The sequence below is a fragment of the Mytilus californianus genome, unplaced genomic scaffold, assembly GCF_021869535.1.
Source record: "Mytilus californianus isolate M0D057914Y unplaced genomic scaffold, xbMytCali1.0.p SCAF_15, whole genome shotgun sequence".
Classification (NCBI taxonomy): Eukaryota; Metazoa; Mollusca; class Bivalvia; order Mytilida; family Mytilidae; genus Mytilus; species Mytilus californianus.
The window spans coordinates 26,544,654-26,570,981 of NW_026262637.1; the positions used below are offsets into that span (position 1 = coordinate 26,544,654).

General features: G+C 34.1%; 1 protein-coding gene across 3 annotated transcripts; it reads left to right on the forward strand.

Moving 5' to 3' along the window:
• The first annotated feature begins 11,628 nt into the window (after positions 1–11,628).
• Positions 11,629–22,337, forward strand: LOC127725771 (ADP-ribose glycohydrolase OARD1-like). 3 transcript variants are annotated; one of them, XM_052233040.1, is made up of 4 exons: positions 11,629–11,692; positions 13,934–13,978; positions 18,326–18,479; positions 21,178–21,654. In XM_052233040.1, the coding sequence occupies exons 2-4, from the start codon at positions 13,955–13,957 to the stop codon at positions 21,453–21,455; spliced, it is 456 nt and encodes a 151-aa protein (XP_052089000.1). In that variant the 5' UTR covers positions 11,629–11,692; positions 13,934–13,954; the 3' UTR covers positions 21,456–21,654. The 3 variants fall into 3 exon arrangements, with proteins under 3 accessions (XP_052089000.1, XP_052089002.1, XP_052089001.1); XM_052233042.1 differs by lacking the exon at positions 21,178–21,654 and adding an exon at positions 21,661–22,337 and having other exon boundaries at positions 11,644–11,692; XM_052233041.1 differs by lacking the exon at positions 11,629–11,692 and adding an exon at positions 11,716–11,842.
• The last annotated feature ends 3,991 nt before the right edge of the window (positions 22,338–26,328 follow it).

Genomic DNA, 26,328 nt, shown 5'->3' on the forward strand with positions numbered 1-26,328 from the left:
TAATAAAGTAGGTCTTATAAAAATACAATAGCATTTTAGTTTTGATGATTATATATATGTTTATATATTTAATAATGCCATTTTTTTGGAAAAAAGGGTAGGGGCAAGGCGTTTTTAAAACATATCAATGGGACGCGTTTTTTTTTTTGTTCTTCGGAAGTGAGCCAGTAGAAGTCCATTTCTGTTTTTTTTTGCATTGGGAAGATCTTCTGGCTCTCTTCTACCTCTTCTTTTTTGATAGGTTGACGGCAGAGGCACATAAGAAACATGGCGTCGTTTAGTCTAAATGAAATTAATAAATTTATGAATGCAGATATATTAGAATGTGAGCTGTTTTATAAACGTTTTTATGGTATGACAGCCTTAGTAGGACATCCCTGTAGGACGATAAGCTGGATAAATATAAGAACTACACGGACAATAACAGTTAAGGGACGATTATTTGAAATTCTAGGGAAGGGATTTTGATTGATTGGTGTTTAACGCTACTTTCAACACTATTGGGCTATTCCGTGGTGGTCAGTTTAAATTTATAGATGAAGGATGGGGAAGGGAAGAGAGGGCATTATTATTCAATTCAATCTGTCGCTAATCATGCATATTTTTCAGCTCTTACCAGGCAACCATATTCATATATGAAATCCTTCTGTCCCCCGACCCAACAAATAAATAAATATCAAATGGGTTTCCTCTAATTTAACACAAGTTTAAATTGATTGATTGTTTGTTGCTAATTTTAACGCCCAGTGAAAATTATTTCATGCTTGTTCAGGAAAACACGAGTTCAGAAGTCACGTATATAATATAAACATGAAGAGATGGAATATGATTGCTAATAAGGCAACTATCCACCGGAGTTCAAATATGAAGTGGATGTAAGCAATTATATATAAGATAAGATAAGAAAAAATTATTTTAAGTCGGGTTACATGAAATACTACAAACATAAGCTCTGTAGAGCTTTTTGCCGTCATGTAGACAAATGATTTTTGTAGACAATCGTAAGGCCTTCAACAATGACAAAAACTTTATACTGTAAAGTCGTCTGTAAAAGGCCCTACATTAAAAGTGTGAACAATTCAAACGAAAAAACTAACAGCCTAATTATACATAACAAAACAATTTACAAAATATCAAAAATGAGTCGAGACAGGAACCAACGACAACCATTAAAGTACAGGCTCCGTCCTTGGGACAGGCAAATAAAGAATATGGCAGGGTGGATATAAAAACGAAGATGTGGTATGATTGCAAATGAGACAACTCTCCACAAGAGATCAAATGACACAGAAATCAACAGCTATAAGTCACCGTACGGCCTTCGACAATAAGCAAAGCCTACACCGCATAGTCAGCTATAAAAGGCCCCGAAATCAAAAATGTAAAACAATTCAATCGAGAAAACTAACGGCCGAATAAATGTACAAAAAAATGAACGAAACACAAATATGTATAACAAAGCAACAAAGGCAACCACTGAGTTACAGGCTCCTGACTTGGGACAAGCACATACATTCAGAATGTGGCGGGGTTAAACATGTTAGCGGGATCCCAATCCTCCCCCTAATCTGGGACAGTGGTGTAACAGTACAACAACATGTTTGTGAGCAACCCATCCCGAAGCTGGGACAGTTGTGTAACAATACAACAAAATAACAACCTGCACAAATCAGCAAATTACTCAAAAGATCGGTACGAGACACACAAAAAACCTAACACTAAGACAATAGACACAAAGCACCGACATAAGAGTATTTGCAATTACTGGAAGTTTGCTCAAACCTAATTACAACTGGTACTGAAATAAATCTTGTTCTTCCAGACTGAGTTGTCAATCAGTACACAACACGCGGCAAAGGATTTATTAAAAAAAGAAAACAGTCTGAGAAACGTCTGGTTTACGTTGTATATAGATATAAGAAGATGTGGTATGAGTGCCGATGAGACAACTCTCCATCCAAGTCATAATTTGTAAATGTAAACCATTAAAGGTCAACGTACGGTCTTCAACACGGAGCCTTGGCTCAAACCGAACAACAAGCTATAAAGGGCCCCAAAAAATTAGTAGTGTAAAACCATTCAAACGGGAAAACCAACGGTGTCTAATCTATTTAAAAAAACCGATATACTTGCATATAAATCCATATACAATGAAACGGTTTTTGAAAAGTGGACCGAACGTTTTGACCATCGAAATTTTGCAATAGAAATACTAGTTATGACCACAAGATTTTAACAGCCAGTGCAGGACTCGCACGAACGTTAGATTTAGTTAGAGGGGCGAATTGACGCGTTTTTTAATTCTTGGTCACCCATGTTTAGAAAGAAAGGGGAGAAATCCAAACAATTTCCGACCAATAACAAACGTTGTTGCAAATTTGACCTTATGACGTCAAAGAATTTCCCATAATGCAATTATTGCATATAAATAAAAAACTACTTTACCAATTGAATAAAAAATATTGCATTCAAATGACATTTTATACCAATTGAATAAAAACTATTGCATTTGAATGAAAATCATACCATTTGAATGAAAAATTATACCATTTGAATGAAAAATTATACCATTTAAATGAAAAATCATACCATTTGAATAAAAAATATTGCATTTAAATGGAAAAATATACCATTCAAATAAAAAAATATTGCATTAAATGAAGAAATATACCAATTATATAAGAAATATTGCATTTAAATGAAAAATATCAAATTTTTGCAACCAATACCATGCCATAGCCAATTCCTATACGACATAAGTTCCATATTCTTTCTTCTTTTGAAATAATTTTCCCTCTTCCTGTTTCTATGGGTATTTTTGAATTACAACACCTCAGTTTTGTTAATAACTGTCGTTCTTTTGGAAATAATTCAAGAAGCTAGTTTTCTAGATTAAATTCTAATTCAAATTGACCATAAAATTTTCTTCTTGATGAATTTTCTATTTGACTATACCATTTTTGGATAAACTGATCTATGAGCCTTTGTTTTACAGTGACTGTTAATTGATCTGAACTAACTGGTAATTGCTGAGTCCATACATAGCCAAGTCCGGTGTTATCAAAAATAGACTTTAAATGATTGATCCACTTAAAACTAGCATTTCCTGATTGACTAAGTTTGTAAGTTACTCTATATAATACACTACTTAATTTGTTTTGATTAATAACAATTTTGTTCCAAAAACTAACCATTTTAAAAATCAACAGCTACTTCAATAGGAGCTCTGCCAAGTTCACCATAAGACATGAAATTAGGCGTAGTTGTTCTTAACTTAAGTATGTTTCTACAGAATTGTAGGTGATTTTTTTCTACAATCTGAAAGTTTTTGAACCCCCACACCTAACACCCATAAGTCAGGATGGGAAGTATGAGGGTATCGAATAAACTAATTGCAAATCAACAGGTAATGGTATGTTACGTATTTTTCTATATAAACTAAATAGTGCTTTTTGTGCTAACTCGACTATTTTTTTCTTGGCTCTAACAAAATAACCATTGTAACTTAAAGAAATTCCTAAATAAGAGTAAGAATCTTCTATGTCTTAATCATGGTCAAAAAGTTTAAAAGTTGGGTTATGTTTGGATTTTCTCTTGCAGTACTTTGAACATTTTCCCAGTTATATTTGCATTTTGTACTGAGGCTCTATATATTGTATCGAATGCCCTTGAGAAAGCCACAATTGTACAATATAATTTTTTGCCAAGTGACTGGTAGATAGAAATTAAAGCATACAAAGTGGAAATATTATTAGTTGTGCTATAGCCTTTTCTAAAAGGTGTTTGAGTTTCTGATATTAATATCTCATCTGACAATTTGCAAAGTCTTTCATTCAAGATAGCATTGAAAGATTTACCCAAACAAGACACTAATGTGATGGGTCTATATGAACTTGGTTCATATATATTACCTTTATTCTTAAAAATTGGTAGGATAATACATTCAGACCACGAGAGTGGTATTTTCCGGATTTTAATATAATATTAATTTGTGTGATATGGATTTTAATATTATATTAAACAGTTTACAGTATATTGGCATCATAAAATAAACAGTATTTTCAATATGTTCATTTAAAATATTATCATACCCAGAGTCTTTATTGTTTTTTCAAAACAGCAAGAATTTCGTCCTCTGTAATTGACGAATTTAGAATATTCTCAATATTCTCTGGAGGAATTTTATCAAAATCAACATCAAGTCCCATCAATATCCTGATTTAGATTTTTAAAATATTCATAAAAAGTATCCAAAGTAACCTTGTCATTATGACCAAACTTGGATTTGTCAATATTGTTTAATATTTTCCATAAGCCTTTAGGATCAGTCTTAAATTTTTGTCTGAGAGTATTCGCAGTTCCATCTGATAATCTTGAAAACGCTTGTTTATCTCTCTTTTGTACTCTCTACTTGCCATCTTCATTGAGGTTTTATTAAGCTGACTTTTCAAATGCCCATATTTCCTTTTGGCTCTGTGAAAAATCTTTCTTTTAGATGCACATTTTGTATTATACCTAGGTTTGTTATCAATTGCCTATATTTTGAATTTTTACATGTCATACAAAATACATTAACAGATGATTTTTTAAACATATCACACAAATTATTCACAACTGTATCAATATCAGACTGTAATATATTTGGTTTTAAGGGCAACTCATCCAACGTAGATTCTATATTTCTAATATTAGTTGCTTCATTTACTCCTACGTGTTCTATAAATTCTGTTTTCTTATCACTTTTCCATCTTATATTTAGTTTTTTTGTAATGATGTCATTAACAACTGCATCAACTATGAGTGAGAAACTTAACTGACAGTGAACATCTGAAAACAGGGGATTGAAATCCTCTACTTTAAAATATTTATATCAGAAAATATATTAGAGGATAAAGGGAGAAAATTAAACTGCATCGACAACATAAACTATCTGAAATTCCTTTGAAACGACATTATTGCCTTTGTAAAAAGTATTGAGTAAAAGATGATTAACAGTTCAAAACATAATGTTTTTTTCTTTGCAGATACAACATTGCTTATTTTCTTGATACATATACAAAGATATATATAATGATAAAAATATCTTTCGAATATCCAATTATGTATAAACGTCTTTCAAATAACTAAAATAGTGATAGAAGTATATTTAAAAGCTAGTACCTATAGTCATATCATCGGCGGGTCTTTTTGGCACATCAGTCGCGAAGTCTATGGCATCAATGGCAGCAATGAGGTTTTAATCATTCAAATATATTCATTGAACAGAACTATAGAAATATCGTCATGATCGAAATTCCAACTCGTGCAGCTGGAGCCTCATTGGCAACATCGCCTAAATTGAACCCAGGGATATCTATGTAATATACAATAATAAAAAAATACTTGAAGAGCATTTAGGATTATTTAAACTCACTCTTCGGGTTTTATCGGTGTGTAAACTGGAGTATTTCACTCACAAATTTAACATAAACGTCCTTTAGACTTTTGTTATGTTGTGAGTAAATTACTTGTATTTCATTTACGTAAACCCCTCATCTCTTTTTATAATTTCATTTATGTTTGTAAGAGCGCTATAGCCATCTCTGCGATAATTCAGACCAAATGTTTCTGAGCTATAGCCTAGTATTCTTTGGTATTGTTTTGGACTGTATTGTAAACTCATAAAGGTAAAATGGACATGCCGTGAGGTAAAATAAACAGCACGTACCACACTGAAAAAAAAATCCTAGAATTATTCTCTGCAACAAAATAACATACTGCAGTGTAATAAGAATTTTCCCCTGTCAATATTTTGTAGTCCCATTTATTTGCCCATTTGTTGCGGATGTACTTATTCGTTTCGACAATTAAGTGTTTGAAGATGAGTGAAATTAAATAACTTTAAAAACTCAAAATTCCGCCAAATACGGTTAAGGCAATCTTTACCTGGGAGTAGTAAAATCTTAGTGTTTTGAATAAGTCAACATTTTATAAACAGAAAATAAACATATCAATAAATATTTTATGTTAACACAAAAGTGCTGACTACTGGGCTGGTGATACCGGCCTCAAGGACGGAAACGTCCGCTAGCAGTTAAAATTTGTAATAAATATATCTGATAAATGTTCAATCCGTCCGCAATAGAGTGGTTTATTATACCTGCTACTTTAACGACCTTTTATTTGACACTCTAATGTGCTACTTTAAAAGATCACTGCATTAATCTGATATCATATAGTTTTAAAATGATTTAAAAAAATGGAACACGATTTGTTTTACCGTCTTCAGTTTTGATAAAAAAAAAGAAAATAACACATGAAACCATAATTTAATTTTTTCCCGTGTTTTTTTTTAATTTGTGAATAAGAAACTAAATCTGAAAACAAAGTTTTATTTTGCAATTTGGATATAAAACATAAACTGTATATTAATATTTTCCCGCGTTTCGATCAGTATAGCGGGAAAATGTTGTATTCTCGGTATGGAATCGTTAATTTTCGGTAGGCCGATGTACATCTATCCAATCAGGGGGCTGAGTTGTGGTCATATATAAGGTGTTTTTTGTGTGGTAACTTCACTTCTAGCCGTCGTATTGACCGAGTAAACTTATGGACGCCAATTTACAGCAAGTTATTCAGACAGAGGTACAAAATGCCGTTCAAACTACGCAGGACCAGTTGTTGAACAACATGACGAAGTTACTGGATTCACGTCTGGAGGGTTTCCAAAAGAGGATACAAGACAACCAGAAAGTGCTGTCAGATACTCAAATAGCAAGAATGGACGAATCACTAACCGACAATTACAAATTTCGAAAGAGGGGGAATGAGGAGCAACACAAGCACAACCAGAAAGTGTTCGTTAAAATTAGAGAAGCACACGCCGAATTCGAGACCGACAACTTGACGCAGTCAAACATTAACAGTGCCAAGAGAAAAATTTCTGAAGGTATGGACTTGATTAAAAATTGACAAAAGCTGATAAAACTTGCCGATTCATCAGACGCGGGATGGCGCGTGGTAGATGAATACGTAACTAACCCACTCGCAGAAGATTCAGAGGACGAAAAGGAGATGTATAAAGCGCAAAATAGAGCAGAAAGCAAGCTGAAGAAGGAAAAGTTAAAAAGACGCCCAGACCGCAAGAGCGTGCCATACACACAACAGGCCCCAGCAAAAGCAGCAAATTCGATCCCGGTGAACGTTAGTGGTGGATCCAGGTCTGATGTACGACCCGGTAGATGCTTTCATTGTAATGAGTACGGGCACTGGATAAGGAATTGTCCAAAGTCTGCTGCAGAGCAAAAACACAAGATAAGTATTGATACTACTATATGTAAAATCGATAACGTAAAACTGAATACACACCCAGAGACCGATCTAGCATCGGGTGAACTCTATTCAATGAGTAATGTAAATTCAATAACACAGACATCACGTGATGTCCAGTCAATGAGCAATACACATACTACTACTATAGTAAAAAATAACGGTACAGGTGTAGGTCATTTAAAAGAGAGCTTGAGCGAATGGAAGAAAATAGGTGCCACGGATTTTGTAATAGACATTATAGCAAACGGGTATAAAATTCCTTTCAGTACCATTCCATGCACGGTTGAATTACAAAATAACAAATCGGCACGAGACAATCCCGATTTTGTAAAGAGCGAGATTGAAAAACTGCTGAAAAAAGGATGTATTACTCGATTGTCTTGTAAGCCATATGTAGTTAATCCTCTAACTGTAGCTCATAAAAGAGGTTCAAAACTCAGATTAGTATTAGATGCAAGACATATCAATCCACATGTCGTTAAATTTAAACACAAATACGAAGATGCAAAAACTGCTAGACAACTATACGATAAAGGAGATTTTGTATTCTCTTACGATTTAAAAAGCGCATACCATCACATTAGTATTTTTGAAGCAGACACTACATATTTAGGTTTCAAATGGGAGCATGAATATTATGTGTATAATGTTTTGCCTTTTGGGTTGTCAACTAGCGGATATATTTTTACAAAGGTAGTCAGGGAGGTTATCAAATATTGGAGAAGTACAGGTTTAAAAATCGTCATGTATCTAGACGATGGCCTCGGCGGGGGCAAAAACATGAAAGAGGCTATGTTAGCGAGCGAACAAATTCACTCTGATTTGGAGAAATTTGGTTTTGTTCTTGCAGCAGAGAAGTGCAATTGGGCCCCTATTCAAAGTTTAGAATGGTTGGGTTTTCATTGGGATATGACAGAAGGGGTTATAAGAATTACCGAAAAAAGAATAGAAAAGCTTTTAAAAAATTTAGAAGTTTTCAGGACACAATTTCACTACGGGATTAGGCTTTTCCGGGTGAAATTCATTGCAAGTATTGTAGGACAGATCATATCAATGCAGCCTGTATTAGGAGATCAGGCACGTTTAAGAACAAGGTATTTGTATCAATGTATATTGCAAAGGGCAAGTTGGAACGCCCAAGTACTAGTTAGTACGGACGCATTCAAGGAATGCACTTTTTGGGAACATAAAGCTAAAAGCTTTAACGAGATAGGATCTCGGTTAAGTCAGTTGACTTATAATGAAACACAAGATTATTATGTGTTCAGCGATGCATCTGGTACAGGTTTCGGTGGTTTTGTTACCACTGGTTCAGAGGACGAACCTTTGGAAATGTTTGGTAGTTGGTCGTTGACGGAACAGTCCGAAAGTTCGACCTGGAGAGAGCTCGAGGCTGTAAAAAGAATATTGATAAATTTTGTCAATATTCTCACTGGTAAGATTATCAGAGTGTTCACAGATAACCTGAATATCACACATATACTTAATGTTGGTAGCAGGAAGATGGTTTTGCACAAAATCGCTTTGTTCGTTGATGAATTCTGCAGAGAGAATGCAATTAAGTTGAGCTTGGTTTGGATACCACGAGAAACAAACCAGTATGCAGATACTTTAAGTAGGGTAACAGATTGTGATGACTGGGAAATACAAGATGAGGTTTTTCTGTACCTTAATTATGTTTGGGGTCCACATGATATAGATAGGTTTGCGCATGATTACAATGCCAAGTGCAAGCAATTTAATTCAAAGTTTTGGTGCCCCGGGACTGCTGGGATAGACTCGTTTACAGTAGAATGGGGTGGATATAATAATTGGGTAGTTCCACCACCAAGTTTGATTCCAAAGGTAATAAATAAGATTAGTATAGAAAAATGTAATGGCACTTTAGTCATCCCGGAATGGACATCGGCACCATTTTGGCCTATGTTGGTGGATCGACTTGGAAATTTTAAGGATTTCATAGTTGATAGCAAGTTTTTTCAAGGGGAAAATCTGACTAAAAGAGGCAGAGGTCAGTGCGGAGTATTTGGACAACAGCGCTTAAAATTTAGATTAATTGCTATAAGAATAGAATTTTAGTTTGCAATATACTTATGACGTTATTTATTTTGACAGGGGTTAAATTAGACCGTACAGTGGAGGAGACCGTCCAGGACAGTGGGATAGAAGTTGGCAGTTATATGTACGAGCTTTATCCGAAAATGTGTGAACTGTTGATTAACTCTAAAAGTGACAATACCGTTAAATCATATTTTAATTCATATAAACGGTGGGAACGTTTCATTACTTTGCAAGGTCACAAATCTTTGCCAGCTCAGCCAGTTCATGTTGCACTGTATTTAACACATTTATTGAACAATAATTCAACTTGTCACCCTGTTTCTAACGCAGTTTATGGTATTAAATGGGCACATGAGATAAATGATCTGAACGATCCTACAACAAACACTTTCGTAACATCGATTCTTGAAGCTTCTAAAAGAGTAGCATCAAAAAAGACAGAAAAGAAAGATCCAATTACTCCTGAAACTTTAATTGAACTTTGTGACATGTTTAAAGATTCTTCAGATTTACTTGTTATAAGGGATTTGGTAATGATGATTTTGAGTTTTTCAGGATTTCTCAGATACGATGAGGTCAGTTCCTTACGTTTTTGTGATGTTAAAGTACACGAGTCTCATTTAATTTTGTGTATTCAAAAAAGTAAAACCGACCAATATAGACAAAGTTCTGAAGTCTTGATTTCTAGGGGTGTTTCATCTGCTTGTCCTTACACAATGTTTATAAGATACACTAGGTTAGCAGGTTTTGGTGATTCTGGTCAGCAAAACTTTTATTTGTTTCGGCCTATTTATAGATCTCGTAATACATGCAAGCTCATTACAAAAGATAAAAAACTAAGTTACACGGCGGCTAGAGAGTCAATTCTTAAGAGAATCCGGACAATTTGTCCAGAGGGAAACATAGGTCTTCATTCATTCAGATCCGGTGGGGCCACGATGGCGGCTAACGCTGATGTTAGTGACAGATGCTTAAAGAAGCACGGCAGATGGAGGTCTGACTCCAGTAGAGACGGTTACATAGTAGATTCCACTGAGAAACGTTTGAAGATATCTAAGGTATTAGGCCTATAGATTACCCCTTTCTTTGATTTTCTATCACATACGACGGGCTGTCGGCAAATTTGAATTTGCGTTTGAGTTTTATTTTTCTGCCATGCGTACAAAAAGGTGTTGTTGGTGTGCTGTCAGTGGCAGAAAAGGGTGTCATTTGTATGTCTGTCGTCTGTAGTATAGAGAATACTAATATTTTCCCGCGTTTCGATCAGTATAGCGAGAAAATGTTGTATTCTCGGTATGGAATCGTTAATTTTCGGTAGGCCGATGTACATCTATCCAATCAGGGGGCTGAGTTGTGGTCATATATAAGGTGTTTTTTGTGTGGTAACTTCACTTCTAGCCGTCGTATTGACCGAGTAAACTCCATTATTTTAAATGATGTTTATATATCTATTGTTAGACAAATATTTTTGCTTTTCGTTAACTGTTTGAACCGACGAGGTCCGACGTCATTATCCTGAGATAGGCTCGAGCATTGATTCGGATACAGGTTTCCGTAATACGGTTTTTCCTGGTCGGCCTAGGCTATCAATGAGGGGTAATTTATTAAACGTACAGCTGCCAATATTTTGATATTTTGCTGTGTTTTGTACATAATGATATGATTGGTGAATGAAAATGCCAATTGATTACTGATTTATATGCCTTATTTGATGATATGTCACGATTATATATTATATACAATTATATCTGGCGTCCATCACATACGACGGGCTGTCGGCAAATTTGAATTTGCGTTTGAGTTTTATTTTTCTGCCATGCGTACAAAAAGGTGTTGTTGGTGTGCTGTCAGTGGCAGAAAAGGGTGTCATTTGTATGTCTGTCGTCTGTAGTATAGAGAATACGATTTATTTATTGGTATAACTTTTTTTTAAATCGAAACTAAAAAATGAACATAGTTCTTTTTTCGTTTTAAATATCGAAAATAAAAATAATTAAAGCATAGTTACTTTCCATTTTTGATATCGACTATTAAATATCAACAGCTAAGGCCAGTACTGTAATTACTTTTTTTGTTCTATATTTCAATTTGAAAATAAAAAAAAACTCAAAAAAGAATTCTACATTTAAAATATTATATCCTGTATTTTGTATAACAGAAAGGCATAGATTTGAAAATGGGTAGGTTGAAAAGAATTATTGTGCGGATGTTATTCTGTACGACGATATCATAAAATTGAATCTCTCTTTTATTCAAACGATTGCAAAACCGGATGTAATAACTTCCACAATATTCACGCTACTTTCATTTTCATATTCAGGTCAGTTACAATGTTTACGTTTTATTTACACGAAAATATACATCAATCGAGGCTAATTGATAAAATTTCTTTGTTCTTCCTGTTATAACTGCATTTAGCCGCAGAATATGTTGTGACAAATAGTGTCTCTACATTATTGAACTTGTTTATGTATGTTGCTTGGGAACTTTTCAGTCTTGATAACCAGTTTGAATAAATTTATAACGTAGTCACGAAAACACAGTTTGTTGCTTAAAGTGAACAATCGCTTGCTTTTTAAAGTTCAATGTTCAAAATTGTCTACACACGTTATCGATCATAACCATTTGGCAAAAATGGCAATGTTTCCACTACAAAATGTAAGGTTCACTAGAAGGTATGGACACAAAATTTACTCTTATATGGAGTACGAATAAACTTGTTTATCCTACAATCAGTCCACTATTTTACAAATGACAGGCACACCAAGTACAAATAAAGTCTCCTGTTACCCCGCTTTCATGTTGAACAATTTGTAATGTGAATATTTCTTTTTGTGTGACAGTCCATTTTGGGGTCCTCTTTGCGGTCCGCATTTAAACTCCGTCATTTTCTTTGAATGAACAGAAACCTATTTGGATTTTATCAACTAAAGCTTCTATTGCCGGATGTAAATTGAAGGATAAAAACAATATATAACATTTATTTGTATTCGCTACAAAACAGAAGCAAAGCTCGGCGAGTCTCGCTTTTCGTCCTGTTTCTAAAGCTCGTACAAATAAATTATATATTTTCCGACAATGTACACATATTGTATATGCACCTTGACAGTTTTAAGGCAAGAAAGGACTGAAATAAAATGATAAATTCAAATGTATTGTTTATATTTCAGAATTTTGTTTTCCAAAATGTTGAGATTCCTTTTTTTTTTCGTTCTCACGGCATAAGGTGCCTTCAACAAAGTAAGTTGGGGAAAATGTATGAGACGACAATACTGAGATATCTGCACATCAATAATTATCAGTTAAACTGTTATAAATGGTTTTGTTTATTTTGTAAACTTTCTTCTGCAGGTTTAAAAAAGGGAATCTCAAAATACAAAAAAGTTTTTATCTGGTGGATAGTTAGTCCAAATAATTATGACGTCTTGAAAGGCTTTTTAAATTATTTCTGTGACGATTTGGACTAGTAGATAGTCGTCTCATTGGCAATCATACCCAACTTCTTATTTTTATATGTAAATAACTTTTATATACATGTGTCTACATGGTCTACGTCCTGCCTGCGTAGCTTAAACTTTTCTACTGAGATGCACGGGTTAGTCAGAATTTTGCTATTTTCGTGAAGCGAATTTTGAGATATTGTACATATAAAGTTAAGCACAACGTATGATACCAATAGAATTTAAAGCAAGATAAGATGTCCTCGTTTCCTGTTTTGCAAATTTAGGGAACTTCGCAGTAGGTTCATACTCAAATGAATTTAAAAGGTCTACCGTAGTTACTTTTTCCGTTAGATTTATTGCCATAGCCGGGATTTTTTTGTCACGGTAGCATTTATGGAGAAAGATATGAACGCTTTTACTCTTGTACGAAATTGAACTGGTCTTAATTTGAATCGATGTCAAATTAGATCACTTCGCGTTAACATTTGCAAAAACACTATCGATCTCGATCGATCTTTTTACTGTTTGTGATCTTTTAAACCCAGTACGGTTACACTGCAACATTAAAAGAACTGATTTGATAATTACCGTATGTTCGTATTCGTATTTAGCATAGGAAGTAGTTGAGTTATTGAAATAACGTGTGCATGTCATAAGTCAGACCTATGTGACAACGATTCACCTTTTGTAACGTGTATTTTTCAGCCGATATGCGTGGATTTATTTTCATATCTTTACTCACTTTCAGAATGATCAAACGCAATCGATCTCGGCGTTTACTATTGAAGAAAGATCGATTAAAACTTGCGAGCTGAGACTTTTGTATCCTATATATCTTTATGGAAAAGACGGCCCGACAGCCCGCTAATAAACTTTACCGGCAGCCAAAGCTTTTTCTTCCTTAATGTTTAAATCTGCCACCACGATTAGAGCTCTGACTAACGCCTTTTGATGTAACAGGATAATCTTAAAATAATCAGTACTTGAACGACTTAAGTTTTGCAAGAAAACTTGGAATGAAAATAGTCCCATATTTTTTTTCTGCAGCAACCCCTTAACTATCATATAAAATGCACGAATTAAGAAGTTTCTTTAGTTTTAATGATTGTTTCTTTCAGAGGAAGTGTATTAGACCATAAATGGCGGAAGGCGGAGGAGATGTTGTAAGTTCATTATTTTTATGCAATTTTTTATAACCATATGAGGGTGATACATTTTTTTGTAAAGGAATGTCCTATTTTGTTTTATAGCAAGAACATGAGTAGGGTGAACACAATTTTTATGTTTGTTTCCTAAAAGCACATAAAATCTTATCTTTTTAATCCAGCACTAGTATTTCATTTAAAAATTGTTTAGTTTTTTATACGCCCGTTTACGGGACGTATTATGGTATACCGTTGTCCGTCTGTCCGTCCGTCTGTCCGTCGTCAACATGTCGGACATTAACTCAAAAACGCTTTAACCAATTTGCATAAAACTTTGGTGAATTGTTTATATCTATTGACATGAGCTCCCTGTCGTTTTTTATAAATTTTAGATTTTACGTTTCCGAGTTATGGGGTTTTATTCATTAAAAAAAAGGGGGATTTTCCAGTTTTCGGACAATAACTCAAGAATGCTTTCACCAACTTGCAAGAAATTGTGGTGAATTGTTTATATCTATTGACATGAGCTCCCTTTCGATTTTTATATATTTTAGATTTTACGTTTCCGAGTTACAGGGTTTTATTCATAAAAAAAGGGGGATTTTCCAGTTTTCAGACAAAAAAATCAAAAATGCTTTCAGCAGTTCTTATGAAACTTCGGTGAATTGTTAATATCTATTGATGTAAGCTCCGTTTAGAATTTCATAAATTTTACATTTTACATTTCTGAGTTATGGGGTTTTATTCATTAAAAAGGGGGGGATTTCCCAGTTTTCGGACAATAACTCAAAAATTTTGTCAGCAATTCTCATGAAACTTTGATGAATTGTTTATATCTATTGATGTAAGCTCCCTTTACATTTTCATAAATTTCTAATATGACATTGAGAATTAATTGAACTTCATTTGTTTATAGTCTGACAACAGATTTACTAAGTACTGCGCAACAGCACAGTGTATTGCACAACAGCAAGAAATCTTTAATTGAATATAAATTCAATTCATATGACCAATTTCAAGTTCTTTGACTACATTTATTCAGAAACCTATAATATGTCAAATATTTAATTTCAATCCAATTCAGACCTGTATCAAGCTTGAATATTGTGTCCATTTTTGCCCCAACTGTTCAGGGTTGGACCTCTGCGGGCGTATCCAGATGCGCTCAGCGAAGCAGTTTATTTTCTATTCACACATTCGTCGATTGTTCGTGTATAATCTTGACTAAATCTGAACCATATTTTTTTATGATTTTGAAAATAGCATGATTATGGTGGCCGGATGCGGCCATTTCGCCTTTTCGCATTTTCGCGTTTTCTCCTTTCAGTTTGCAAACGCAAAATCGAGAAATCGAGAATGCGAAATCGAGAAAGCGAGAAAGCGAAAACGCGAAATCGAGAAATCTATTTCCCGTTTTCGCGTTTTCGCCTTCGCTTTCTTGATTTCCCGATTTCCCGATTTCTCCATTTCCCGATTTCCCGATTTCCCGATTTCTCGATTTCTCGACTTCTCGATTTCCCGATTTCTCGATTTCGCGTGAAAGTGAAAGGAGAAAACGCGAAAACGCGAAATGGCATGGATGTCCTTTCATTATTTTTGTAGTATTGTTACAGTCTCATTGACGTATACCCCACACCTCCTTCTATACATATGCGTTGTTTTCCAACCCTAATAAAACTGTCATATTGTAATGTTCATGTTAATATTCTCAAAATAAAATTTTGTGTACACTATACATATATGTGAAACTTAGAGTTGACGACACAAAAGAAAGTGATAAAGTTTCTACAAAATGCAGAGTAGCTGTCACTCCCGATTATATACATGATAGAAATAACTCCGGTCAGCCTTTCCTGCAGGTTGATCTACGATCAAGTATGTGGCCAGTCACAAACATTGAATATTGTTTGACCCCTGCATATGTGTAACTCATGTCAAAAATCAGAGTGAAAAATTATCAAATAACATTTAATGAAAATGCACACAAAAGACAGTGGTACATGTAAATCAGGCAATAAACTAACAGAGGATGATCATCTAACAACAAACAGGTAAAGCATAATTCTTTGCCGGATGAAATAACATCCGGCGGAAAAAATATTACATATAATATTGTAAGATTCTTTCCGCAGATATTTTCCTTTGACATGAAATTTTTACCGGAAAGGTTTAACAGATTTGGAAGAACAAATAGAAGTCAAACCTACTTGAAACCGAAACCAATTAAGAGACTAGAGATACACCCTTAATTTAAACAAATGATTATAGACAAGATCGTAACTTATACAAACAGCGAAAACATTGAAAGTAAGATATTACAGAATATACCACAGAAAGTTAAAGTAAACGCAACACGACCCTCTAAAAATATGGCAAGCCTTTTTCAACTGATGTCTATAGTTTTTATACGACCGCAAAAAATTTTGCGGTCGTATATTGGTATCACGTCGTCGTCGTCGTCGTCTCCAAAGACATTTGGTTTCCGGACTATGTAAATAGAAATCTATGAAATTTAAACACCATGTTTATAACCACAAAAGGAAGGTTGGGATTGATTTTAGGGGTTATAGTCCTAACAGTTTAGGAATAAGGGACCAAAAAGGGGCCCAAATAAGCATTTTTCTATTTTCCAGACAATAACTTGTGGAACGGTGTATGGATCTCTCTGAAATTATACCACAAGTTTCCATACCACAAAGGGATGGTTAGGATTGGCTTTGGGGGTTATTGCTCAAATCGTTTAGGAATTAGGGGCAAAAAAGGGGGAAAAACAAGGGTTTCCTGGTTAATGGACAATTTAAAAGCAGTGTAAGGGAGGAAATCCAAACACATTTAAAGTACAATGTTGTGAATGTTTGGATTTACCTCCCTTACACTTCTTTTAGATTATGTATAAAGAAATGTTGTATTGTCTTGAGGTGATTAGCTGTCAATTTATTTTTAGGAGTCACTATTAAAGGAATATTAATTTTAGCCATGATTATGTATGTCTTTTTCTATTTTAAGACTTTTATGATGTATTTAAATTAGTAATTATGGTTGCAAACTCCATTGGAAATTTGAATTGAGATTATGACCATATCTTGAGGGAAAGAATTTTTTTTTGGAAAAGAGGGGGGCGGGGGTGAAAAAAAAATTTAGGGGGGGGGGGGAATCTTTTTCTCATTTCAGATTTCAGAAATCAAAAAGAAAATTTCTTCAAATATTATTTTTTTTTTGCAAAAAAGGGGGCGGGGTCAATATGCAACAGCATAGTGTATTGCACAAAAGCAAAAAAAAAAAGGGGGGGGGGTAAAATTTTTTTTTTTTGGGGGGGGGGTGTATTGCACAACAGCAAGAAATCTTTAATTGAATATAAATTCAATTCATATGACCAATTTCAAGTTCTTTGACTACATTTATTCAGAAACCTATAATATGTCAAATATTTAATTTCAATCCAATTCAGACCTGTATCAAGCTTGAATATTGTTTTCATTTTTGCCCCAACTGTTCAGGGATTTGACCTCTGCGGTCGTATCCAGCTGCGCTCAGCGAAGCATTTTATTTCTTATGTTGTTCTGTTTCACCACTATCCCAGGTTAGGGGAGGGTTGAGCGCTCACAAACATGTTTAACCCCGCCACATTCTTTATGTGCCTGTCCCAAGTCAGGAGCCTGTAGTTCAGTGGTTGTCGTTGGTTCATGTCGGTCATATTTGTTTTTCGCAAATTGTTTTGTTTAAATTTGGCCGTTAGTTTTCTCAATTGAATTGTTTCATATTTTTTTATGTCGGGGCCTTTTATAGCAGACTAAACGGTATGGGTTTTTCTCATTGTTTAAGGCCGTACGGTTGCCTATAATTGCTTACATCCACTTCATTTGAACTTTGGTGGATAGTTGTCTCATTGGCAATCATACTTCATCTCCTTATTTTTATATAGTTTTCTGCGGACGGGTAAACAGTTTCTAATTTACTATAGTGGCACCTGTGATGACAATTAAAAATTTGGTAGTTAGTTGCAGCTATAGTGTCTTAAACGAGGTGAGTTAAAGACAAATAGAAATCCCAGTAAAGCATGAGGTACCAACTGAGGAAAAATAAAAGTGCTACCGAAAGACCAGTAAATGATTCAAGGACATTCAAGAGGAACAATAAAAAAAAGATAAGATAGTGTAGGAAATAAAACAGTTTAAAGGACTTTGAAACACCAAAAGGGTCTTGGAATATGAATAACACTTCTGAAGGATAAAATCGCTTTATTTTGACATCATATTTATTTATAACAAATAAAGTTAAGCAATATAATACTTTTTTTTTTACAAAAGAATGAATATTAAAACATTCGTTTGATTTTCAAATTGTTTGGTTAATACAATTTTACAGGGGTTCAGTTTTGAAGAAAAGAAGGGTGATTTATTTGATTGTCCTGAAACTGATGCTTTAGCTCATTGTGTCAGTGAAGATCTCAGAATGGGTAAAGGAATTGCTGTCTTATTTAAGAAGAAATTTGGTGGAGTTGGAGAGCTTATGTCACAAGGTATTACAATCAATTTTTGTTCTTACATGTTTTGTATAATTATGATAAATGATAAACTTGGTGCCAATAGAAATGCACGACCCCTATTAGTTTTCCATAGAGTTCACATTTATTTCGCCACCTGTTCTTAAGAATTAAACAATTCGGTGTTTAATTTTGATTACTGTTTACTTGGTATACATATATAGGATACAAATAAACCATGTTCTCTGTCATATTTAGGCGTTTTCTGATTTGAATATAAATAAGTTTACCTGCTTTCCTCTACAATTGGTACATCATGATCAAATTCGAAGGTAATTATGTAAATTTTGATTTTGACATCTATGAAACTTGATACGACTCTTGAAATTGACAGCACACGAAACGATAGCAAAAGATTGCCACAACTTTAGTCCAATGTTCAGTGATATTTTGACAGGAGTATTTAGTTATCTAAAGTGAAAAGTAGATCGAGTGTCTAAAATTGGATGTGGTGCGTTCATATTGGTACTAAGTATATGATAATATATATGAGTAACAGGTAGAAGAGCATAGACGGTACCAGATAAACTATGGCAGCAGCTTTTGAACCATCAGTTTTAAATTTTCATGTATATGTATATGTATATTTGAGAATTTCCCAACCGATCATAATTTTTAATTTCATGATTAAAATGTTCATCGTGATGTTCTTATGATGTTTTCGACTAATAAAACACTATCAGAAACAAAAAATTCCTCCCAAAGAAACTACAAAATTAAGTCAACATATATAACTATATTTATGCTTACATACTCTTATTTGTTATTATAATGATAGTTACCATGAACATACACACATTCCTTGTTTGGCCAAGGACAAAGCAACAACAGATATTCTAAAACCAACGCAAACAAACAAGATAATAACATTGTATTTTTAATTGCCTTGTGGGTAATTTTAGACATTACATAGAAATACTTGTTATAAGATTGACGATAACGAGATGATAATTTGACGTTATAATTGAGAGGAAAAGGGTGTGTGTAAAAAAAAAAGAATAATATAACCATAAAGACCTAAATACAGGCACCTACTAAATGAAAGTATCTAAAAACGGTTTCACTCCATTTACTTTCCGCACTAAGCAAGAATGAAAATGATTCTTGAAACAAGTATTATTTCAGAAACTTTACTTCACTTACAATGACAATATCTTTATTCCCATAATCATTACAGATACAGAGAAGGTGCACAATATGTACAGAAATACGCCAGTGGTTTCAAAACATATATTTTAGCCTGGATGAACCGAGTGTTAACACACTTTATGAACTTACATCATGTACATAATCTTTTTATCTCTGACTTGTTGTTTAACTAGCTCATCAGTTTTTCATCTGTTTCAACTGACGTAAGGTAAAGAAAAGTTAAGAACCCGGATAGAGATGTGGTATGATTATAAATGAGACTGATATACACCACATATCTCCAACAATGAATGAGGTTGTTAATGTTAACAAAATTTGAAAATGGCCACAATTAAGCAAATAAAATGGACTCAATCACAGTACACAAAAATAAATATATATAGAAATGACAAAAAAAAATGTATATAAAGCCAAATTTTGGTTTTCTTAATCAAAACTAAATTCCAGGATAGTTATTGTCTCGCCTTGACGGAATCAAAAAATGAGACTTAGATATGCTGTTTCCGACGGCGGTGGCGGCGTCAACAATGTATTAGTTTGTGATTAGGTCTGTCAATTTAAGGGGAACCACTTGTGGTAGGTCAATGATAATTGGTATGCAGATGCATAAGCATTGCCACATCTCTTTTCCATGGAGATTTTTTGGCTCTGTCTTCAGTCATGGCCACACGGTCTATTGACTTTAAATGTTTTGCATAGGTATCATGTTAAAGTTTTCGATTAGATCAGTTTAAGAGGAATCACTAATGTCAAGTCAATTATAGTATTAACATTTGCAAGTCTTCTTTTCCATAGAGATTATTTGGCCCCACCCCTACCAGGATCCATTGACTTTGAATTTTTTACATGGTTAACAAGTTAAAGTTTGTGTTTAGGTTAGTGTTAAGGTAATCACTTATGATTTGTCAATGGTATTTGACATGCAATTTTATAAGCATTAGCATTTCTCATTTCCATGGAGGTTATTTTGGTCCTTCACCTTAAGTCATGGTTCATTGACTGTGAATGTTTTGCATAGTTTACATGTTTAAATATTGCCATTTGGATTCAATATTTGCATTATACCATCAAAATTACAAAAAGGCAAGACATATCTCTGAATCAACAGTTTATTATTAGTAAACATAATATGGTTGTAAAATAACTTGACCATATTTTATTATGGTATATCGTTATATGTCAAAATTCAAGGCCACTATTAAAGGGAATTTCTCAGTCAAAATACTTTCGCGGCACATTTTAAAACATTTAGTTATTAACCATAAAATTGAATAAAAAATCGACTAGTTTAGCTAAATTGTCTTATGCGTTTTTTTGTGATTGGCAAAATATGACATTTCCGATTAAGAAGTTTTGGCTTTTTGCGCTAACACAGTGGAGAAGTTCTTGAGTAATTATGTTGTAAGCTTGAAAAAAGAGCCATAAGTTTGTAGTTGGTGCTTTTTCATGAGGGAAGCAGATATTGGAAAGGGGTTTGGTTAGTTATAGATTTAATCATGGCAAGTCTTTATAATTATGTTGATAGGCAAGAAGACTGGAAAAGTAGCAGTCCTGAAAAAGAAAAATAGGTTTATCTTTTACCTAATCACCAAGCCCAAAGGTCCAGGGAAACCTTCTTATGCTAGTATGGGTTCATGTCTTAAAGATCTGAAGAAACAGTGTATTGAGAATAACATACACGATTTATCCATGCCCAAAATAGGCTGTGGCCTTGATCGTTTAGATTGGGACAAAGTCACCGATATGATCTATGAAATATTCTCTGATACTAATATTCACATGACTGCGTACTATTTAAAATAAAACACAAGAATTTACAATATGACACGCGCCAATTAAAATTTTAGTTATAATACAGTTGAAACAGGAGTTTTATCAGAAAATCATCATAAAAACTGTTACAGTAAGACTACTGTCTGAAGAAAGGTAGTTGCTTACTTACCAACTTGGTGATGTTATATAGATTTGATTTAAAGTTGAATGAGATAAGCATAAATATGTTATTTAGGGAAGAAGACAGGAGGTGTTGCTGTATTGAAAAAGGAGAAGCGTTTTGTGTATTACTTGATTACTAAGGTCAAGGCCACAGGAAAACCTACATATGACACTCTCAAGGCGAGTCTGAAGGAACTTAAAGTGCATTGTGTAAAAAATAAAGTTCATAGATTGGCAATGCCTAAAATAGGATGTGGACTTGATAGACTGGAATGGGAAGAGGTTTCTACAATGATTTGTGAAATATTTTCGGACACAAATATACATATCACAGTGTATACTCTTTAACAGTATAATTTGTAACTAATGTGTGATTAGAATGAAGATAATTTGAGATTGCTAATAGGAATTATGTGATCAGAAGGATGGTTATTTGAATGAAGCAGATGCAGTCCTGTTACAAAAAAAAAATATTTTCAATTTTTAACAGTGAAATTTCGCTAGTTTGAAGCAAGTTGACAAATGTATACAAAAAAATCGAATCAAAAATAATAATTTTAGTTGTCTGTGTTTAGTTACTTGTTGACTGATAAATCGGCATGTGGTCAGAGATACCTCATTGATATAAGTGCTTGCTATGCCATGGTTTCCTGGTATCGAATGAACAGTAGGAAGTGTAATACAGATTGAGTTCTACATATCTTATGTTACAGTTGATGTTTGAAAATAAAGTTGTTTTTTCACATCTTAGATTTACTGTCGATATAGGTTTATTAGAACTTTAGAGGGTGATGTGTTCAACTGATATACATACACTTTTAACTTGTTCTATGCATATTTATTTCATATAGAATGAAACATTTTACATTTGTTCATTTGCAATCGCAACATTGAATTCTTCCCATATTCGACATTCTTTCCTACTAAAACAAAGTTCTCTAGGACATATACTCACAACAAAAATTGAAATTGGTAAATTGGAAACATAGCATTCAGATATATCTACGTGAACGCTTATACTCTAAGTGCCTTAAAACAAGATACGAAAAGGTATACTTTTCTCATATTAGGTTTGTTAAGTATTACATTGAAAATGAAGTGAATGGTTTACGTAAACAAAGTAAAAAGATAACAATTAGACAATGATAAAATTACAATATAGACATCACCATGGCAAAAACAAATAAAAACGAAAACACAAAAACACAAAAAACTGTTGATTGAGTATCAGGAAATTCAAATGGTGGTAAACTTTAAAAAATCTCTTGAACTCTTATCTGAATTGATCTATACTTATCTAGTAGCATACTTAGGAGATTAAGTTAACAAGAAATGTCAGATGACAACCGTTGTCAAACCAGCATGATTGCTATGCTAATTATAGATCATGGAGTTGAACAAGCCAGGACAGCAAAAAAGATAGTCAATTAAAAAAATCTTGAAAATTCTGTTAGGGACCAATATTCTAGACATTCGTTGAGGTGTTATACATTTTTATCCTCTTCAAAAATATGATTGATAGCGGAGCTTCGACTTTCACTTAAAATATAAAATAGAGCCAGGCATTGTTTATATGAAGGACTGATGTATACCAAACATTGTATCGTCATATCACTATGTCCCTTCAAATATGACTCTGATTGCTGCTAGATTGAAACATTGACCAGAAAAATCTAATTTTTAGAGAAAAAATAACTGGAAACAGTGATGAATATTCAAATCATTGTCCTTGTTGGCAATGGCGGATAATTGACTCACTGGCAATCATATCACATTGGGGCCCATCATTAATGAAATAGAAAACGTCTAATGGAAATGGATTTATATATGTTTTCCTTATTTTCGATTCCCTATACAGTTACTAGTATACTTATACTGTATTTGTCATTTGTAAAGTCTTAAAAATATACTAGTTAAACTGGAATAGAAAATCGGAAATAAGAAATAAAAAAAGACATTTGAAGGACTAAATTTGAACACGTTGGTTGAATAACACATTTCCTATTATTTCGCATTATTTTAGACAACTGAAAAAGGTAACTCCCACTACGTCTAGAAGAAATCTGTTTTAAAATGTAAGGAAAAAAATATGATAATGCATCAAAAGTTTGAAAATTGGCTCTCAAACTTTCCAAGATTTAACTTTAATAGCCTTTATTGACGCTGGGTAGACTAAGGTGAGTGATACAGGCGCTTCAGATCCTCTAGTCTTTGCATGATATACAATTCTGACATCGTTGTTTTGCTGGTATGTATTAATGTTACAGGTGTCTATATATACTGTATTAAATAACTATTGTTTTCTGCTCTTTGGTCGGGTTGTTGTCTCTTTGACGCATTCCCCATTTCCATTCTCTGTTTTATTAAAGTGCAAATATATAACAGAGTTTACAATGTATGAATAGTAGACAAATTAATAAGGAGAATGATGTTATTAATTAGCCAATTAGACCACCACCTTCATTACCATATTACAGTTAGAAAAAGTGTTTATCCTTCAACAATGAACATTAGCAGACACCTTTTTTCAATACGTTGAAGGAAGCAAAACTAAGAGTTCATTACAATGGCAAAATATGTGACTACATTAACCATGTGCTCACAGGATTGTGGATTCCTAGAGAATTATTCTAAAATTAATGTCGGCTCTGGCAAGACCTACTTTCAAAAGATTGTTCTTCTTTCTCTTAGTAACCATGTACCAGCAATAAGTAGAAACCACTTTGTTATATGTATGTAATATTCAACGAGTGACCGAACAACACATTTACATTTTTCTTTAATAGATACAAGAGTATAACACATTTGGTCGGCTGTTTAGGGGCCAGCTGAAGCCCACCTCCGGGTTCGGGATTTTCTCCCTTTGTTGAAGACCCATTGGTGGCATTGGGCTGTTTTCTGCTCCTTAGTCGGTTTGTTATCTCTTTTGACAGATTCCCCATTTCTATTCTCTATTTTATGTTCTAAATTTGAGATCCAGCATAAATGTGTTTTCGGCTTTGGAATAAATAAAAGTCAGTGGCGAATTTTTTTTTTGCGGGGGGGGGGGGATGCAGGGTGCCCGGCCCCCCTTTTATGGGAAAAATTTGGTTGATTATTTAGGGAATCACTTAAGCATGATAAAGCAGGCCCCCCACCCTTTATGAAAATTTCTGGATCCGCCACTGAAATATTTTAATTATCTTCACGTAAAGTATAATCAACAAATGATTTTTCCCTGGTAAATAGTAAGGAACCCTATAATTCAACGATTTAAAAACCAAAAGTGGTTGGTCAATGATATTTGGTATGCAGTTGTATTAGCATTGGCACAGCTCATTTCCATGGAGATTATTTGGTTCCGTCCCTCAGTCATGGTCTATCGACTTTGAAACTTTCTCTTAGAGTACTTGTTAAATGGTGTGATAATGTCAGTTTAGGCGAACGGAGCTTTTTTGGCACCTTCAAATGAATGTTTTGCATAGATTACACGCTAAATATTTCCATTTTAATTTGACACATTAAACTTTCAAAATTAAATAAAGGGGAGACATACCTCTGTGTCAACAGTTTTTATTACTCTGTTCTTATGTTGCGCTGTTACATCTCTGCCCCAGGGTACACTTAATTAGGGTCGACAATCACCCAGCACGACAGAAAATGAAATTGTACAACGAAAAAGATAGGAGGTAGACAAGATAGAATACGACCATGGCCAACTACAGATTATATACATACTGATATTGAAGGGAAAAGCAGGAATGAGAACCTTCAAGAACTATGCTAGAAATATAATTTAGTGTTACAACCTTTACTTAAAATTAAAGGGCGAGATAAGCCCTTCACCTAAAAACCCATTTGTTAATTATATTTTTGGGGGTTGAAGGTGCGATATATGCAAAAAATTATCCCCATAAAAATAAAAAAAATGGTAATTACTGCATTTGCGCAATTCACGCAGTATGTTGAAGTCTACTAGGAGTCAACTTAATGAAACTGGGTAAGTAGGGTCTTTTAGCTGTCTTTTTCCTGTATGTGAACTTAAAAGTTAAAACATGACAACGGGGTTGGTCGGAACGTACTCCTACTGTCATCGAGCCTGCATGTCTGCTATACTCCACTAATATTATAACCGGTGTTTTACGTGTGCTTGCCAATATATTTGCTACTGAATATGACATGTAAATGGATGATTCTTTCATAGCAGGAGGATCGAGACGTTTTACATGGTGTAACAACTAGTCTTACGTCCTTTGGAGTTGATGTGATTCTGACAATTTTTACTCCTTTGTTTATTCGATATTCCGTACAGTCTTATAATTTTTATACGACCGCAAAAAAATTTTGTGGTCGTATATTGGTATGACGTAGGCGTCGTCGTCGTCGTCGTCCGGCGTCGTCGTCGTCGTCGTGTCGTCGTCGTCGTCGTCGTCGTCGTCCGGCGTCGTCGTCGTCGTCGTCGTCGTCCGGCGTCGTCGTCCGAAGACACATTGGTTTTCGCACTCTCACTTTAGTTTAAGTGAATGGATCTTTTTGAAATTTGACCATAAGGTTAAATACCACAAAAGGAAGGTTGGGATTGATTTTGGGGGTTATTGTACCAACAGTTTAGGAATTAGGGGTCAAAAAGGGGCCAAAAATAAGCATTTTCTAGTTTCCAGACAATAACTGTGGAACGGTGTATGGATCTCTCTGAAATTATACTACAAGTTTCCATACCACAAAGGGATGGTTAGGATTTGCTTTGGGGGGTTATGGCTCA

Excerpts from the sequence above, each read along its gene's own strand:
- LOC127725771 (XM_052233040.1), top strand. The coding sequence starts at position 13,955 with ATGGCGGAAGGCGGAGGAGATGTT. Across the intron at positions 13,979-18,325 it reads CGGAAGGCGGAGGAGATGTT|GGGTTCAGTTTTGAAGAAAA; the intron begins GTAAGTTCATTA and ends ACAATTTTACAG. Across the intron at positions 18,480-21,177 it reads TGGAGAGCTTATGTCACAAG|GCAAGAAGACTGGAAAAGTA; the intron begins GTATTACAATCA and ends TTATGTTGATAG.